The 17746-nt window shown below is 32.7% G+C and overlaps 2 protein-coding genes across 4 annotated transcripts; both read left to right on the top strand.

Annotated features, from left to right (window-relative positions):
• Positions 1–1170: 1170 nt before the first annotated feature.
• Positions 1171–4622, top strand: LOC139503811 (uncharacterized). Of its 2 annotated transcripts, none has more exons than XM_071293740.1 (2): positions 1171–1319; positions 3274–4622. In XM_071293740.1, exon 2 carries the CDS (start codon positions 3302–3304, stop codon positions 4520–4522), a length of 1221 nt encoding a protein of 406 aa, XP_071149841.1. In that variant the 5' UTR covers positions 1171–1319; positions 3274–3301; the 3' UTR covers positions 4523–4622. The 2 variants fall into 2 exon arrangements, with proteins under 2 accessions (XP_071149841.1, XP_071149842.1); XM_071293741.1 differs by having other exon boundaries at positions 1218–1324.
• Positions 4623–9097: 4475 nt separating this feature from the next.
• On the top strand, positions 9098–16459 carry LOC139502565 (uncharacterized). 2 transcript variants are annotated; one of them, XM_071292065.1, is made up of 2 exons: positions 9098–9242; positions 14697–16459. In XM_071292065.1, the coding sequence occupies exon 2, from the start codon at positions 14699–14701 to the stop codon at positions 16031–16033; it is 1335 nt and encodes a 444-aa protein (XP_071148166.1). In that variant the 5' UTR covers positions 9098–9242; positions 14697–14698; the 3' UTR covers positions 16034–16459. The 2 variants fall into 2 exon arrangements, with proteins under 2 accessions (XP_071148166.1, XP_071148167.1); XM_071292066.1 differs by having other exon boundaries at positions 9098–9231; positions 14697–16152.
• The last annotated feature ends 1287 nt before the right edge of the window (positions 16460–17746 follow it).

Below are 17746 nucleotides of genomic sequence, written 5' to 3'. Positions count from 1 at the left end.
GCATTAAATTCTAAACAGATTTCTTCTCGCGTAAATGGTTAAATTCTCAACAAAATCTCAATAACTTTGTTGGAACGAACAGAACAAAGGTGACCTATAGTTGTTTATTTCTGTGTCATTTTGTTCTCTTGCGGAGAGTTTTCTCAATGGCAATCATAAGCAGATCGTCCTTTTTATATCTAAAACAAATTTTCATGGAGTTTGATCTATTTTTGTTTAGCTTCAACCCTGGTGAGCTATGTTAATTTGTCGTGTGAATAAAGAGCTAGTATCCCGCATTGCGAATTGTTCCAAAAGGCTTTGTAAGTCCTTTTTTTTTTAAATTTTAGATCATTAAAATATTGATAACCGATAACAGCTTTTTAAATCATTTTAAATGAGAAAACAGAAAACAGTAAATTAAAAAAATATGGGTTATTTTTTTCATAATAACAGTAAACAGATTTACAATAATGTCAATTTTAAGAAAAACAGATAACATATTATTAATCAATTACAGTTAAGCATAAATTTTCACGAATATTGGCCACTTTTGACTAAAAAATAAAGGCACAGAACCAGGACATAGGAGCACAGAACCAGGACCGTTTTTCGAATCACCAGCACGGCGTCAGGACAATTTCGTTTAGCGAACTTGCACGACTTTTGCAATAAAATATTGTTCTAATATGCTTTGCATGGTACTTATGACGCATCAGAGAAAAATTTAGCAACAAAACGGTTGTTTTATTGTCGTTCTGATACAATGTAAACAAACCCACCAGCACAGAATCAAGACCCACAAGCACCCGACAGGACCGAATCACCAGCACAGAACGTTCTCTCGCAGGACAACCTTACCCACCGTGCATATGCTACAACTCTTTTTTTATAGTTGTAAATATATATGTATTATACTATTCAGGAGCGGATCCAGCCATATTCAAAAAGGGGGGGGGGGGGTGGGGGGTTCCAACAATATGTCCCCATTTAAATGCATTGATCGTTCAAAAAAGGGGTGTTCCAACTCCTGGAACCCCCTCTTGATCCGCCACTGCTATTCAATGCAATTCAAATACAAAAACTCTTCAATATAAGACATGTAACTTCCCGTACTGGAAGCTACACACTTTCATACATCATGTATCACATGGAAAAGATTCATATTTAAAGTGCTTTGCTATATTTAAAACTTCACCGTTACCTGACTGTGATAACTATTTTTAGCATGGGAAACACTTATGAAAAGAGGTTTCTTTTTAAATGTAAAGTTTAACACGAAGGACACAGGATTTTATTGACAGAGTTCAAGAGGAAGTTGTTTATTAGCGATTGAGCAAGTAAAGTATTAATATTAGTTTTGTATTGATAATTTTTCAATATACATATATGTGTCGTCTTAAACAGTAACTTAAGTAGTGTAGAAGTATTTATATTTATTTGTTTTAAAGAGACAGACCGTTTCAAATGGTCATGAAAGCCTATAAATAAATTGATTGATTGAAAATATCCCTTTGGTATCATTTACATTTCGTTTGCATCCACCATTAATTTAAAGGAGTTACTGTACTTTATGTAGGATGCTGTTTTCGTTGGCACAACTTATATAGTTTTAAAACTTACAGACCTATTTTTGCACTTATTTACATTTTTATGATAAGTCTGAATCGCAAATCAGTTACTTCATGATTGCAAAAACCGAAATTTTGAAATTGTGTTTGTTTTAAAAAAGCGAAGTACAGGAAATGTATCCTTTATCAAAATCAAAAGGCTAAAACATATACAACTATGATACATAACTTGTAAATACAAACATCCTGTTTTTGATACTCGAGGTCAAAGTGTCAAATACACACATTTTGAAAGTTAAATACATTTTTATTAAAACTGTTATAGACATGTACTAGTATTTGCATAACAAAAATCAACTAATCAATCAATCAACCAATCAATCAATCAATATTAAGAACATGTACGTCTATAAACCAATCAATCAATCAATAATTAAAATTTGGATGTAACGTGTCTTCTGATTGGCTGACAGTGTTTTGTCTATCAGCTCATAGACGTTGTTTTGTGATGTGACCGTGACGACATCAACGTTTTTTCATGATTTACACCGGTTTAAAATGGAATTTAGAATTAAATTATAAGAAATAACTGTTGTATTTTTCTGTCTGTTCAAAATAGCATAAACAAATGTGGTGCACAATTAAAAAATAACCCACTACATAGGTTAGTCAGTGTGCACCATCTGTTTTATGTTATTTCTTCATAGACTGAAAAAATATAACAGTCATTCCTTAAATCAATTAATCATAGGTTTGACTTTTAATGCTGGGTTCACATGTAATTCGAATTCAATTCACATTAACTAATTCGAATTAGTTTAATTCGCATTCGAAACGTTTAACGTCCTAACGTCAATTTTAATTCGAATTACAATGCACGTTAGCTTTTAATTCGTATTCACAAAAGCGTATTTCTAATGCGAATTAATAAACTTAAGGACAAATCTTTTATTGACGAAGTCCTTAGATACAACAAGCAAAATGACAAAAAAAGAAAAACAATATAAAAAACTATATACAAATCAGTTCTCAATTTGTCAACATTCAATTATGACGTCATATTTTCTTGCTTCGCACTGACTTTGCTAATACGTTGTCAAACAAAAAAATGGCCATACAGTCCCTATTTAAGGTGGTACATACCACTCAAGGGAAATAACTCTGTAACAGTCAGCTGACATTTTATCACGTTCTTTTGTTCAGGTTATTTAAAACTTTTCAATGATAAAATTTAGTGTCTATCAAACTGCCAAGTATCCAATAAAGTATTTCCGACAAAGTGTGTGGTTCAAAATTTTTGAAAATGTTATATTTTGTCAAAGGGTCAAAGTAAATATTTTGTCAAAATTTTATGAAAATTAAATGATCAAACTTATCTTTTAAAGTCAAGATGTTTGTCACCATCTTAAATGTATTTGTTTTTTGTTGTTTCTTGAGTAAATGAAAGGATATTCGGATATGTGGCGTATGCAAGTTTTTCTATGCACTTGCGGCTTGGTTGCAATTTTTTTTAAAACTATTATTATTTTTTTACTTAAGTGCTGTTTGATTATTTAAATTTTCAAGTATATAAAAATGACATTGACATTTCAAGCTTATCATTGGAAATGTGTTGAAACAATTATAATCAAAGATCAATGGTGTGCGCACATATAAGAGTAACACTCACACTGTTTTAGAGTTCTTGTATAAACATAAAAAGACAAATGTTTTAATATTTCAGTTAAAGAGTCGCCGTTATTTAAGCAAGTATGGATAACAACTGGAAATTCGTCTTAATTGTAACTGTCTTGCTATATACCGGAAGTAAGAGCAGCAGCGCAATGCAATCTCCAGTTCCGGTTAAACATTTTACACCGGAAGAAATGACACCTATCTTTGAAGTGATGCGCAGGTACGGGGAAGATGAAAGAAACAAAGTCAACAATAAAACTAATCAACATCTTCTTATTACAATTGTGTCCGATGACGAAATTGACCAAGCCAAAAATTGGAGAGGATCGTTTCCGAATCAGTTTAATAAAGAACAGAGACTTCGTTTTCTCCTGAACGAACGTGACCACGGACAAAAAGGTTTCAATCCCGGCCGGCAGCTACACGGTGAAGTAAAAGCTCTTTACTCTGATCAGATTAAAACATTGATGAATGACTTCAAAAACAACCAAAAGACAAAATATAAATATCCAATTATATTGGTTTATTCTCATTACATACCCTGTGCGGGGGTGCCAAAATTGGGCTACTCATGCTCAGAAGAGCTGATGAACTATGCCAAAGGAAATATAACTAATTTTATCATGCTTGTAGCTTATTCGACCACTTTTAAGAACACTGACGAAAAGAGATCGTTCGATTTCATGAGAAAAGGAGGAATAAATGCATTTATGCGTATGCCTAATGGTTCATATGCCCATACATTAAAAGTTAACCCTCCAAACAGCATAGATGTCATAACGAGAACGTTTCAAAGGGAAGCATATGTTTGTATATCAAAGTGTTTCACGAGTTATCAAAAGGATAGAGTGGCAATCACAACATATTTCATAAATCATTTAACATACCAGTGCATTTCTAAATCAAAAGCTACCGGTCTGTTTACGCAATTATCAAAAAGTCAACTGAAAGCATGTTTTAAAAAAGAACTAGATAAAAACGTCGGAGACGACAGTGTACAGAGCAGTAAGAAAAACACAGAATCGGTTCAATATACAAAATCATATTTTCAACTTTGTTTTAATCGGTCAATCGAAGTTTCTCGTGGTTTGGGTAGACCACGCTCTAATCTTGATGAACCTGACTGGGAGCCGTGTCAGAATCGTAACTGGAATAAAATATACATTCCTCCTGGACCTAAGAGGAATAAGGATAAGCTGTCAAAAATGGTGTGTGAAAACAAGGTTGAATCAAAGGAGTCACGTTTTGAAGAGAACAAAAAGCCGAGAAATAAATGGTATGCGTCAATGACATCATGATAAATTGCACAAGACTAACTTAAAAAACCTATGACTATTATGCATTTGAACCTCTCATTGGTGTAATTTGAGCTGAATAAAGAATTTGATATAAAAGCAATTGTACTATAAGTTCATTATCCTTTTTATTCTTATTTAGTAAAAAACAGGACATTAACATGCTCACATGATTAGGATAGCTTTACAATCAAGGAGGATGAAAACAAATTCCTCTTAGGGTGTAAAATTAAAAATAAGTTAGTGACCTTAGAAAAAAGTATTAATATTCTAGATACTACCAATTTTATTTTGTAGACAACCCCCCCCCCCCCCCAAAAAAAAACAAAAAAAAACAAAACAAAAAAAAACCCCAACATAATATTAAACCCCAAATATGTAGAACATATGAGAATTATTTGCTCCTTTTCCAACAGTTATTTGTACTGGTCACAAGAGTCTTCTAGAATTTTAAGTTGTTTGTTTCTTGTATGTCACAAACACTTTCATGCTATTTTAGCTTAATATCCTTTTATATCACAACACGTTGCGTTCTGCAGCATTCTCACGAACAACACGAAGTGTTTTGTAGCATTATTACAAACAACAATATGCTTTCTGTAGTATTGTCACTAACAACAAGATGCGTTCTGTAGCATTGTCACGAACAACACGATGCGTTCTGAAGGATTGTCACAAACAACACGATGTGTTCTTAAGCATTTTCACGAACAACACGATATGTCCTGTAACATTGCAACGAAAAAAACTTAGTCATAGCTGTTGCATTTTATACAGATCAAATATGATATTGGAGTGTCTGTCAATTGTCGTCAGGAAATCAAAATTACAGATGGAGATGAAACAAATGTACAAAATTGTTATAAAATGTATTAATTATCTCGGAGGAAGAAAGAAAAATATAGGAATACCCATATTTATATATCTACAAACTTATCAAAAACATTTTTAGCTCACCTGGCCTAAAAGGCCAAGTGAGCTTTTCTCATCACTTGGCCTCATTAACCATGAGGGTACTAGTATTTAGTTTCAAACACTTCCTTCTATGGCCGACATACATGTAGCTAAACATAGAACATAGGGGTTCCATGCAGCTTTTGGCTTATATCTGAAACTAAAGCAAAAGTATAATGGTTGCATCATTTCATGCATGAAATATTTGTTTAGGGGCCGGCTTATTATATTTGTTTAGGGGCCGGCTTATTATATTTGTTTAGGGGCCGGCTTATTATATTTGTTTAGGGGCCGGCTTATTATATTTGTTTAGGGGCCGGCTGAGGGACGCCTCCGGGTGCGGGAATTTCTCGCTACATTGAAGACCTGTTGGTGATCTTCTGCTGTTGTTTTTTATTTGGTCGGGTTGTTGTCTCTTTGACACATTCCCCATTTCCATTCTCAATTTTATGAGTTATAAATAGAAATATCAAACGAGCGACACAGGCTCTTTAGAGCCTCAAGTTTAAATCACGTGTTTAATTATAAGCAATTTACTAAATCAACCTTTCTCAGAGAATAAAAAGGGTCTCCATTATTTACAAAATGTTGAAATAAATGAAACATCGATATTTGACATTGTCCACTTTAAGAGATTTTCTTGGCTTAGGAATCTTAAATTTGGTAATTTGAAGATGTTCGAGGAAATTTTCTCTTACATTATAATACAATGCACAAGTGAATAGACAATAGGTTTCATCTACAAATATTCGAAAGAAAGGTCCTTTTCGATTTTATAACTTCTTGGTTTGTAGTTCAAGAGTTACAGGACTTCAACAGTCAGATTTAAGACACTTTTTTTTTTATCAGTTCCCTTACCAGCTCTTGTAATGTGAGGCCCCTCATGGGGGGTCCTAGTAATCACATAATCACCATTTTTTTGCCAATATAATCACATAATCATTAAATATTTGCTTATCTTTAGTAATCAAATAATCATAAACTAAAAATACAGTCCTAGGTAATCAAATAATCATGAAATATTTGGCTTAATAATCAAATAATCATTAAAAAAACGGCCAAGTAATCACATAATCAAAAACCCCATGAGGGCCCTCTAATGTTAAATTGAATTGATTCACTTCAAACATGATACTATTGTTGGTATTGGTAAAAGTGAGGACCCTTTTCGATTTTTAGGTTTCTATGATTTGCTTTTTAACATATTATGATTCTGTAACCAAAACTAATTAAGACAGTTGATACAAGCCAAATATTCTTTCATTTTTCTTTTTCTACAAGTCCATTTCACTAATTTTTAATTGATTGATTCAATGTTTTATTTTATACTTACAACACTTTCCATAATTAGACAACGGTTTCTTTGACGCTCCAGGTTTAGATAAGTATTTGTCATATTATATTTCAGAGTTCCACTGTCACAAAAAAAGGTTGCAGTCCTTAACTTGCTATTCTTAACCGCGTCAACGTGTTTGATATGCTTAATTAGGTGATATTGTTAGATTGCCAATGAGACAAATATAATCGAGAGTAGGAGTAAGCAAATATAAACCAAATATAAATCACTGGCGGCCTTCTACAATGAGCAAAAACCAAACCATCAAAAACCTTTAAAAGGTCACGGCATGACAAAACACATGTCCGTCCTTCCGTTCGTACGTTTAAAACAAAAGAATACTCAGAGTTTCTATTTGAAAAGATTCACATTTTGTCATGACAGGATCATACAAGTTTACTGTACGTTAAGGATGCTGACCTTTGTCGGAGTCCTTGCACCAACAAATAGTTGATTAGATCTCCTGTTGACAATTGTCTCACTGATTAGCAGCATACCACATATTCTTTTTTGTTAGTTTATATTCATATAAACACAAAATAAAGTAACTGTATTTAATAAATATTTTGTTATTTGTTTTCAGGGATGCAGGGCAATGTTTCACATTTTTTCATGATATGACCTTATGAAGTTTACTGTACGGTATGAGTTTGATCTTTGTCGAAGGCCGTGCACCAACATATAGTTGAATACGTCCACGAACTTGGGTCTTTGTTTAATTATTGTCTCATTGATTAGCAATCATACAGATTTGTTTTCTCTCAATCAATTGACGACTTTCGAACAGCGGTATACTACTGTTGCCTTTATTATTCCATATCTCCTTTTTGATTTTGAATTCAAACGCAACACAATAAAGTAACTGTATTCAATACATATTTTGTTATTTGTTTTCAGGTATGAGGCCACTCATGGGGGGGGGGGGGGGGTCCTAGTAATCACATAATCACCATTTTTTTGCCAATATAATCACATAATCATTAAATATTTGCTTATCTTTAGTAATCAAATAATCATAAACTAAAAATACAGTCCTAGGTAATCAAATAATCATGAAATATTTGGCTTAATAATCGAATAATCATTAAAAAAACGGCCAAGTAATCACATAATCAAAAACCCCATGAGGGCCCTCAGGTATGCCGGGAATAGTTCCACATTTTGTCATGATATGATCTTATTAAGTTATCTGTACGGTATGGGTTTTGGTCATTGTTGAAGTCCGAGCTCCAACATTTAGTTTATTACGTACATGTCCTTGGATTTATGGTTGATTATTGTCTCACTGATAAACAATTATATAACATTTCTTTTTTTAATTTTGAATTCATTTAAAACAACACAACATATAGTAACTGTATTCAATAAGTATTTTATGTTTATTTCAAGGTTTTTTACATCTACAGCAGATTAATTGCTTTGGATCAATTTGCAAGTACTTATAAGTGTTAGCATCCCTTAACCTGAATTTGATATGTTTTCTTGTCTTTGGCATTTAATTATCGTTCTACACATCCGTTAACAAGGATTTTGTAAGACTTTTACAGATGGCTTATAGTTATACATATAAAAGATTTATAAAAAGACAAATGAGGGTCAATAGACAAAATGGTCAGGGCATTTAAATGGATAAAACCAGAGGATTCTGAAAATCTTACAAAAACTCCAAAACATGACAAGCGAACATCCTTAAGGGAAAAATTTTAACCAAGCTAATCCTAATGTTTAATTTGTACAACTGTGTTAACGACGTATTAATTACATACGCTACAGAATGATGCTGCACAAAAAACATACGCTAAAACATGTAGAATAATTGTTAATATTAAATGAATTAGATTTGTCAATATCTCATTAAACATGTGAGGAACTTAGTGAGTGACCTTCTTTTCTGTATTCTTTCATTATTTAAGTAATTTTCTCTATCCTTTTTATTTTGTGGCCATTTGTTCTCTTTTCATTATCTATTTGCCCTATATTCCTCAATTTTTAAAAAAATTTTTTTTACTTTTTACCTATTGTTGAAAATTATTCTCTGTTACCCAACTTAATACATTATACAACAAAAGTTGTAAAGAAATACAACGCACAAATCAATGCAATTAAAATACAACTATATACAATATAGGGTTTGTCACTTCTTTTAATAGGACCTACACACTTCCATACAAGTATCGCAAGAAAAAAAAATATATAAGTGTGTTGCTAGAGTTTAAACGTCACCTTATCTCATTGAGATAACTATTTTTAGCATGGGAAAGACTTATGACAAATATCTATACTAAGCATGGGGAATTTTCACGGAACACTAATGACTAATGAAAGTAGTTTGTTTCTTTTTAATTGAAAGCTTAACACAAAGAACTGAGAATTTAATTGTCAAATTTCAGAATCTGGGAGGAATTTGTTTTGAAGCGATATAGTACGAATAAGGTATTGATAATTTGTTTATATTATTTAGATATATTTGGCATGTTTTAAGGTATCTAGTGTTTTATATTTGTTCGTCTAAATGGTCACGTAACCTGATAGATAAATTTATTGATTAATTCCTGTTTGCTTTAAGTCAATGAACAAATATGTAATGTACATAAAGGATCAGAAGAAATTAATGTAAAATGGTAGTTTTGCTAAATGGTTTTATTTCTAGATTGTATTTTGAACATTCAGTCACAGATACATATGTAAAATGAGGTCATTAAGAATAGGATTACATAAGCATTACCTGGTAATCATGTGGTATCGATTATACAGATATAGCATGTAGAAATAATTGTTTTCATTCCAATACATGATTTTTAGCTCACCTGGCCCGAAGGGCCAAGTGAGCTTTTCTCATCACTTGGCGTCCGGCGTCCGTCGTCCGTCGTCCGTCGTCCGTCGTCCGTCGTCGTCCGTCGTCCGTCGTCGTCGTCCGTCGTCGTTAACTTTTACAAAAATCTTCTCCTCTGAAACTACTGGGCCAAATCAAACCAAACTTGGCCACAATCATCTTTGGGGTATCTAGTTTAAAAAATGTGTGGCGTGACCTGGTCAACCAACCAAGATGGCCGCCACGGCTAAAAATAGAACAAAGGGGTAAAATGCAGTTTTTGGCTTATAACTCAAAAACCAAAGCATTTTGAGGAAATCTGACGGGATAAAAATCTTTATCAGGTCAAGATCTATCTGCCCTGAAATTTTCAGATGACTCAGTCAATCGGTTGTTGGGTTGCTACCCCTGAATTGGTAATTTTGAGGAAATTTTGCTGTTTTTGGTTATTATCTTGAATATTATTATAGATAGAGATAAACTGTAAACAGCAATAATGTTCAGCAAAGTACGATCTACAAATAAGTCAACATGACCAAAATGGTCAGTTGACCCGTTTAGGAGTTATTGCCCTTTATAGTCAATTTTAACCATTTTTCATAAATTAAATTAATCTTTTACAAAAATCTTCTCCTCTGAAACTACTGGGCCAAATTAATCCAAACTTGGCCACAATCATCTTTGGGGTATCTAGTTTAAAAAATGTGTGGCGTGACCTGGTCAACCAACCAAGATGGCCACCACCGCTAAAAATAGAACATAGGGGTGAAATGCAGTTTTTGGCTTATAACTCAAAAACCAAAGCATTTTGAGGAAATCTGACATGGGATAAAAATGTTTATCAGGTCAAGATCTATCTGCCCTGAAATTTTCACATGAATCGGTCAATCGGTTGTTGGGTTGCTGCCCCTGAATTGGTAATTTTGAGGAAATTTTGCTGTTTTTAGTTATTATCTTGAATATTATTATAGATAGAGATAAATTGTAAACTGCAATAATGTTCAGCAAAGTAAGATCTACAAATAAGTCAACATGACCAAAATGGTCAGTTGACCCCTTTAGGAGTTATTGCCCTTTATAGTCAATCTTTAACCATTTTTCATAAATCAAAGTAATCTTTTACAAAATCTCCACTGAAACTACTAGGCCACAATCATCTTTGGGGTATCTAGTTTGAAAAATGTGTCCGATGACCTGGCCATTCAACCAAGATGGCCGCCACGGCTAAAAATAGAACATAGGGGTAAAATGCAGTTTTTGGCTTATAACTATGAATTCAAAGCATCTAGAGCAAATCTGACAAGAAGTTAAATTGTTAATCAAGTCAATATCTATCTGCTCTGAATTTTTCAGATGAATTGGACAACTGGTTGTTGGGTTGCTGCCCTCCAATTGGTAATTTTTAAAGAAATTTTGCCGTTTTTGGTTATCTTGAATACTATTATAGATAGCGATAAACTGTAAACAGCAATAATGTTCAGCAAAGTAAGATCTACAAATAAGTCAACATGACCTAAATGGTCAATTGACCCCTTAAGGAGTTATTGCCCTTTATAGTCAATTTTTAACAATTTTCATTGATTTGGTAAATATATGTAAATTTTTACCAAATATAGTTCTCTGTTACTAATGGGCAAAGTTCATTATAGATATAATTGTAAGAAGCAAAATCGTTCAGTAAAGTAAGAACTTCAAACACATCACCATCACCAAAATACAATTTTGTCATGAATCCATTTGTGTCCTTTGTTTAATATGCACATAGACCAAGGTGAGCGACACAGGCTCTTTAGAGCCTCTAGTTTTTTATAAATACAGAAAGTCGTTAATACAGTTGTACAAACTTGGAGTAGACCTTCAACTGTTTAAACATTAGGATTCACGGTGTAGTAGCTAGGTTAAAATTTTTCCCTTAAGGATGTTCGCTTGTCATGTTTTGGAGTTTTTGTAAGATTTTCAGAATCCTCTGGTTTTATCCATTTAAATGCCCTGACCCTTTTGTCCATTGACCCTCATTTGTCTTTTTATAAATCTATTATATGTATAACTATAAGCCATCTGTAAAAGTCTTATAAAATCCTTGTTATTTTTCAATAGTTTTTTTATCACTTTAACTGGTCATTGATAAAGCTAAGAAAAATCAAGAGAGAACATTTTCCCGCCAAAATTTCAATGGCTAATATCTCGAAAACAAACACATTGACCTATATTTTTTGTTGTTCTTTTGCTTCCTTTAATTATCCCTTATCAATATATACTAATGTTATGAAAAGCTTATTAATTTGAAACTGAGTAGCGAAAAAAGTAAAATCAACCTTAAGGTTGTTAGCTACTCTGTTTCAAAATAACAAGCTTTTTAAAAGACTATTATAAATTGATACTACATAAATAAAGGACCTTAAAAGCAGAAAAAAGGAATGGTTCGATACAAGCCATTGAAACTTTGGTGGGAAATAACTCTCTCTAGGCTTTTCATATATTCAACATTGACACCCTTTTTCTTAAAAAAAAGTATGAAACATTACAAGGATTGTATAGCATTTTCAAATGTGTCTTTATAAACTATATGCGATCAAATTATGAAAAGAAAAGTAGGGGTTAGCGGGGAAGTTTTTCTCATGGCACCACATGAATAAAAACAAAAGATTACGAATCTTAATCTCAAAAACAAAAGGGCCGAACATCTTTAAATCAACAATAATACATGTTTCGCAATGTAGATCGCGGAATTGTGGATTAACCACGCCAAATTTTTAACTTAAGAGCTATGCTAAATTTGTGTATTCTTGTCTTTCGTTTCTGTTAAGGTTCTTTGTATGTCTTTTTATGTTTTTCCTTGTTGACATATTTGTTAGTTTTTATAGTGATATTGATTACAACGCAATGTTGACTGCTGTATCAATATATTTGCCATTTTTACCTATTATGTCGGATTGTTTTGTTAACGCAATACATTGTAATTGTTTATGCGATAGTCATACAAATGAGAGATTTAGCTAGCTATTAAACCAGGTTTAATCAACATTTCGTACGTAAGATAATACCTGTACCAAGTCTGGAATCATATGGCAATTGTTGTCCATTTGCTGGGTGTGTTAGAGCTTTTGATTTTTCCATTTGATATGGGACTTTCCGTTTTGTATTTTCATCGGAGTTCGCTATTGTTGTTGTTATTTTATATACCTCGTCAAATATGCATGTGTCTGTCTCAAGAGGGTTTTCAATGGCTTTGGATGTACCTTTAATGTTTTGTATTACTTACAAAAACTATTTTCCTAATGCTTGTACTTAAAGGTTTGATTTGCTCGCTTGCTTGCTCTGTTTTATAAATGTTTTCTCAAGAGTTGTCAAATGATTGTAATTAAGATTGACACCTGCAAAGGCGGGATTTCAGCTTATATACATTATACTTTTAAGTCTTATTGAATGTTAAGCATAATGCAGAGTATTATGTATACAAGGTTTTTTTTATTACAATGCCTGATCAAACATTTATAGAAACAAAGCAAGCAAGCCAATCAAAAATTTGAACCACAAGCATTAGTAAAATAGCTCTAAAAATATAAAGTTACTTGCCTGTCTTTTAAAGTCTTTGTTTAATTTGCTTACAACTTTTCAGACAGTGGACGCTAAATATACTAAATCTCGCCCATTATTGAGGAATATACGTTTAAGTATGTTCGCTCCCCCTTTTTTTTAAATTTCGCCAGATATTCGGAATCCTCTAGTTTTATCCTAGTAGTGCCTACTACTACTACTACTACTACTACTACTACTACTACTACTACTACTTCTACTTCTACTTCTACTACTACTACTACTACTACTACAACTACAACTACAACTACTACTACTACTACTACTACTACTACTACTACTACTACTACTACTACTACTACTACTACTACTACTAATAATAATAATAATAAGAATAATAAAAATAATAATAACAATAAAAATAATAATAATAATAACAACACCAATAATAATAATAATCAAAATGCTTATGAGACACCATATATATCCATTCTATAAACTATTTAACAAACCGAAATACAAATTGTGGAAAAAACCCAAAAGGAAGTTGTTAACGACCTCGACTGGCTATAGAACCCTCGCACGGTCGGTGTGGAACATATTTGATTATTCCACTGTTTTATACATATTGATAGTTTGATAGATATTTGATTGGTTGAGACTTTCCCACTTGTTATTAAACAAATCTTCGTATTCCCTTCTGAAATGTCGGGACTAAATTATGTGACGTTAAGCACGGTTAACATGGTGAATGTACATAATGTCTTGAACTTCTTTTTCTTCTATTTTCTAAATAGCAATAGCAAAAGCATTATCTTTCTATTTTCTAAATAGCAATAGCAAAAATTGTAACAGTGTTCAAATTTATTTCAGACGTTAAAACAAAAAGACCAATAATAAACTTTTGATCCGTACTTAGTATCAATGTGCATGCCGTGTTTAGTAATAAACCAAGCGGATAAGAAGAAAAAGTGTATGCAAACTAATATTTGATGTTCAGATAGTAAACAAAGCATACGCAGCGGAACAAAACATTCGTTTCCTTGACCTCGGGAGATATGAAGATTTGTTCACCCTAGAAAAATAATATTTCCCTCGGGCGCAGCCCTCGCAAAACATGAATATTTTTGAACAAATCTTCACATCTCACTTAGGCACGGGAAATAAATGTATAGTGTCAAAAGAATGTTTACGCATAAAAATAGAAACGACACAATTACGTTTGACGTATAACAATTAAATTGAAAATAAGAAAAATGTATTACAACCAAGTGTATATGCTTGACATTGTGTCAATGGAAACAAATCATTTTTTTTTATCATTTTCTGATAGACCAAAGCAAATTATTGTTATCTATTTCGGGGAAACAAATATTTAAAATTCGATGTTATTCTACAATCTGATGAAAAAAACCCTGTTTTCATCTTCTATTGAATAAATACTACAGCATAGTTTTTGTGTTTGAAGATATTCAAATGATAAAATTGTGCTGGAAATACATGAAATGAAAAACAGACATGTTGTTTCTATTTTACAGTAATGAACCGATTATTAGCAATGGGCAGGAGGATGACTGACAGTTTGAAATTTGTTTTATTTTTCATCATTTTGCTGTCTCAATTGCATTCCATCGCTACTGTAAGTAAACAAAAAGACACAGAACCAACCATGCAGTCTCAGGTACCTGTACAATCTTTTACCCCAGAACTTATGACACCTATCTTTGATGTGATGCGTCAACACGGCGAAGCTGAAAGAGATGAAGTTAACAATAACCAAAACCAAAATTCATTCAAGTTTAATCAATATCTTCTTATAACGATTGTTTCCGATGAGGAAATCAAGCAAGCCAATAATTGGGGAAATTCGTTTCCTACGGAGTTTTCTGAAAAACAGAGGATTGTTTTTCTCTTAAACGAACGTGACCACGGGAAAGAATATTACAATCCTGATCGGGAGCTACACGGTGAAATAATTGCTATTCACTTTGGCGAGATTGAAAGATTAATGGGTGACTTTAAAAAAGACACAAAGACAAAATATAAATATCCAATTATGTTACTGTATTCTCATTACATTCCATGTGCGCATGTGCCAAACTTAGGTTACTCGTGCTCAGAAGAGCTGATGAATTTTGCTAGTGGAAGAATAAATGAATTTACAATGCTTGTAGCTTATACGACAATTTTTAAGAATACTGACAAAGAGAGTTCGTTTGATTTCATGAGGAACGGAGGAATTAATGCATTTATGTATATGGCTAATGGTCCATATACTCATGAATTAAAAGTGTACTCGCCGAGCAGCATCGACGGTATAAAGAGAACATTCCAAGGTGAAGCATATGATTGCATATCTGAATTTCCACCATCAAAGTGTTGCACAGGTAACCAAAAAAATAGGGCTGCAATCACAACATATTTCATTAATTTTTTAACATACGAGTGTATTTCGAAATCCAAATCGACTCGCTTGTTTACAGAGTTGTCAAGAAATCAGTTAAAAATATGTCTTAAAAATGAAATTGATAAAAACATCGGAGACGACTGTATTCAGTGTAGCAGAAAAAATCCAGAATCGCTTAGAGCTACAAGAGCTTTGATTAAGTTTTGTTTTGATCGTTCAATCGAAGTTACCCAAAGTTTAGGTAAACCTCGTTCTCATATTTATGACCCTGACTGGGTGCCGTGTCCGAATTGTAACTGGAATGTATTATACAAGCCTCCTGGTCCAAAGGCCGACAAAGACAAGTTACCAAGAGTGATGTGTGCAAACAGGGCTAATTCTGTAGAATCACTGTGTTCGTATTATGAACAAAACAAATCGAGATATAGCAAACATTTTAAGAAGTGGCATGCGAGGAAACAAATATAAAGAAATCGGAATCAAGACTTATTCTAAAAATCTATTTCATTTTAATTTTGCATTGGATTCTCATATTGTGTAATTTGAGCTGAACAAAAATTTTTTAAATAAAAGCAATCGTATTACTAGATTTATTTCACTTGACTGGGCGGGGTTTAAACAGTTCGCTTATTTCAGACCAGTCCATCGATAGACAGGAGTTTTGTGATAAACTCATTAATGAAGTGTCCAGTTATTCGTCCCATAGCATAAACTCGGTTCTATTGTATATGCGTTTGGTGACACTTACAGGTTAGAAGTGATTAGAATTCAATATTAATTATAACGGCAATCATCCTTATCAAACACATCTTCAAATAGACTGTTCTTATGCAAATTAAAACATAAGCTCCGCCCGATCAGTTGAAATAATATTGGTAATACTACAAGTTTATTGGGCTTTTGATTCCTATTTGTTAAAAAGAGGATGTTTACGATAGCTATACAACCAAAAAGGATGAAATACGCTTCTTCCTATATCGGAAATGTAACGGAAGCCCCAGAAAAAGATTATTTAATTGCTTTATTTCGCACGAGAAAAACAGAAAAATATGATAGAATATCAGCACCCAGTTCCATAGAAGATATGCACAGTAATTTCTCGATTTTTTAACAGTCATTGGTACTTAAGTCAAAATTTGTTTTAGATTCAAGATGACTTTTCTTGTTTGTAACAAACACCTAGTGGACATTCTTATATGCAAATAAGAATTTATTATAATAAATCACCCGTATCTTTGGTTCCTTTTCTAGAATGTAATACTTATGATAATTTAAATTAATTTCTGTTTTGACAGACCTTAAAATGATTATAGAAACGCAGGTGACAGTGCGTTGTGCTCGACTGCAAGATATCTTGTGTTTGATCGTCAGTTGTCATAATGTTAAGTAAAAAACTTAAATATTTTATAATTGCTGCATGCCTATCCACTGAAAAGGCGGCATTTATGGGTAACAGTAAAAACTGGTCGGTTCGGAGTCAGGATATGTGTTCAAACAGGGTGACGTGTTTTCCTGCATACTGTTCTTTGTAAGATAGCACGTTAAAAAATCTTATTCAGTGCGTTGGTATTGTACACCGATGGGTTAACTAATAGATATGTGTTGCTTATGTGCATTGCCTATATGCCTTTTTGTTTTTTTCTTTGTGACATAATTTTTTTTATAGTGATTAAGATTATAACCCAATGTTAACTGCTGTGGTGTTTATATTTTTGACATTTTTTACCTATTATGTTTGTTTGTTTTGTAAATCCATTGGTTTAGTGCGACTACCATACAAGTGTGAGGTTTAGCTAGCTATACAGCCACGTTAATCCACCCTTTTCTACATCAAGAAATGCCTAAATCAAGTCAGGGATATGACCGTTTGATATCTATTAGCTTTATAATTTTATTGGAAAAGGGACTTTCCGTTTTGAATTTTCCTTGGAGTTAAGTATTTGTGTCATTTTCTTTTGTGTCATATTCATTCAACATTAAAATGAATATTGAGTGAGAAGGTGTAATGTGAGACAACTATCCAAAATAATTCATGCCATGATCTAATTCTAGTCAAATGTGATATTAATAACTGGCCGTTTAACACTAAACTACACCGTCATCAAATGTCTGCACTTTTTTGGAACTTATTTATATGTAAGTTCACAAAAGTACAATACAGCGAGTGTCTGATGTATAAAT

This window comes from Mytilus edulis, chromosome 14 (genome assembly GCF_963676685.1).
Source record: "Mytilus edulis chromosome 14, xbMytEdul2.2, whole genome shotgun sequence".
NCBI classification, from domain to species: domain Eukaryota; kingdom Metazoa; phylum Mollusca; class Bivalvia; order Mytilida; family Mytilidae; genus Mytilus; species Mytilus edulis.
Note: the sequence above shows the minus strand (reverse complement) of the source record. Positions and strands in the feature narration are given on the sequence as shown.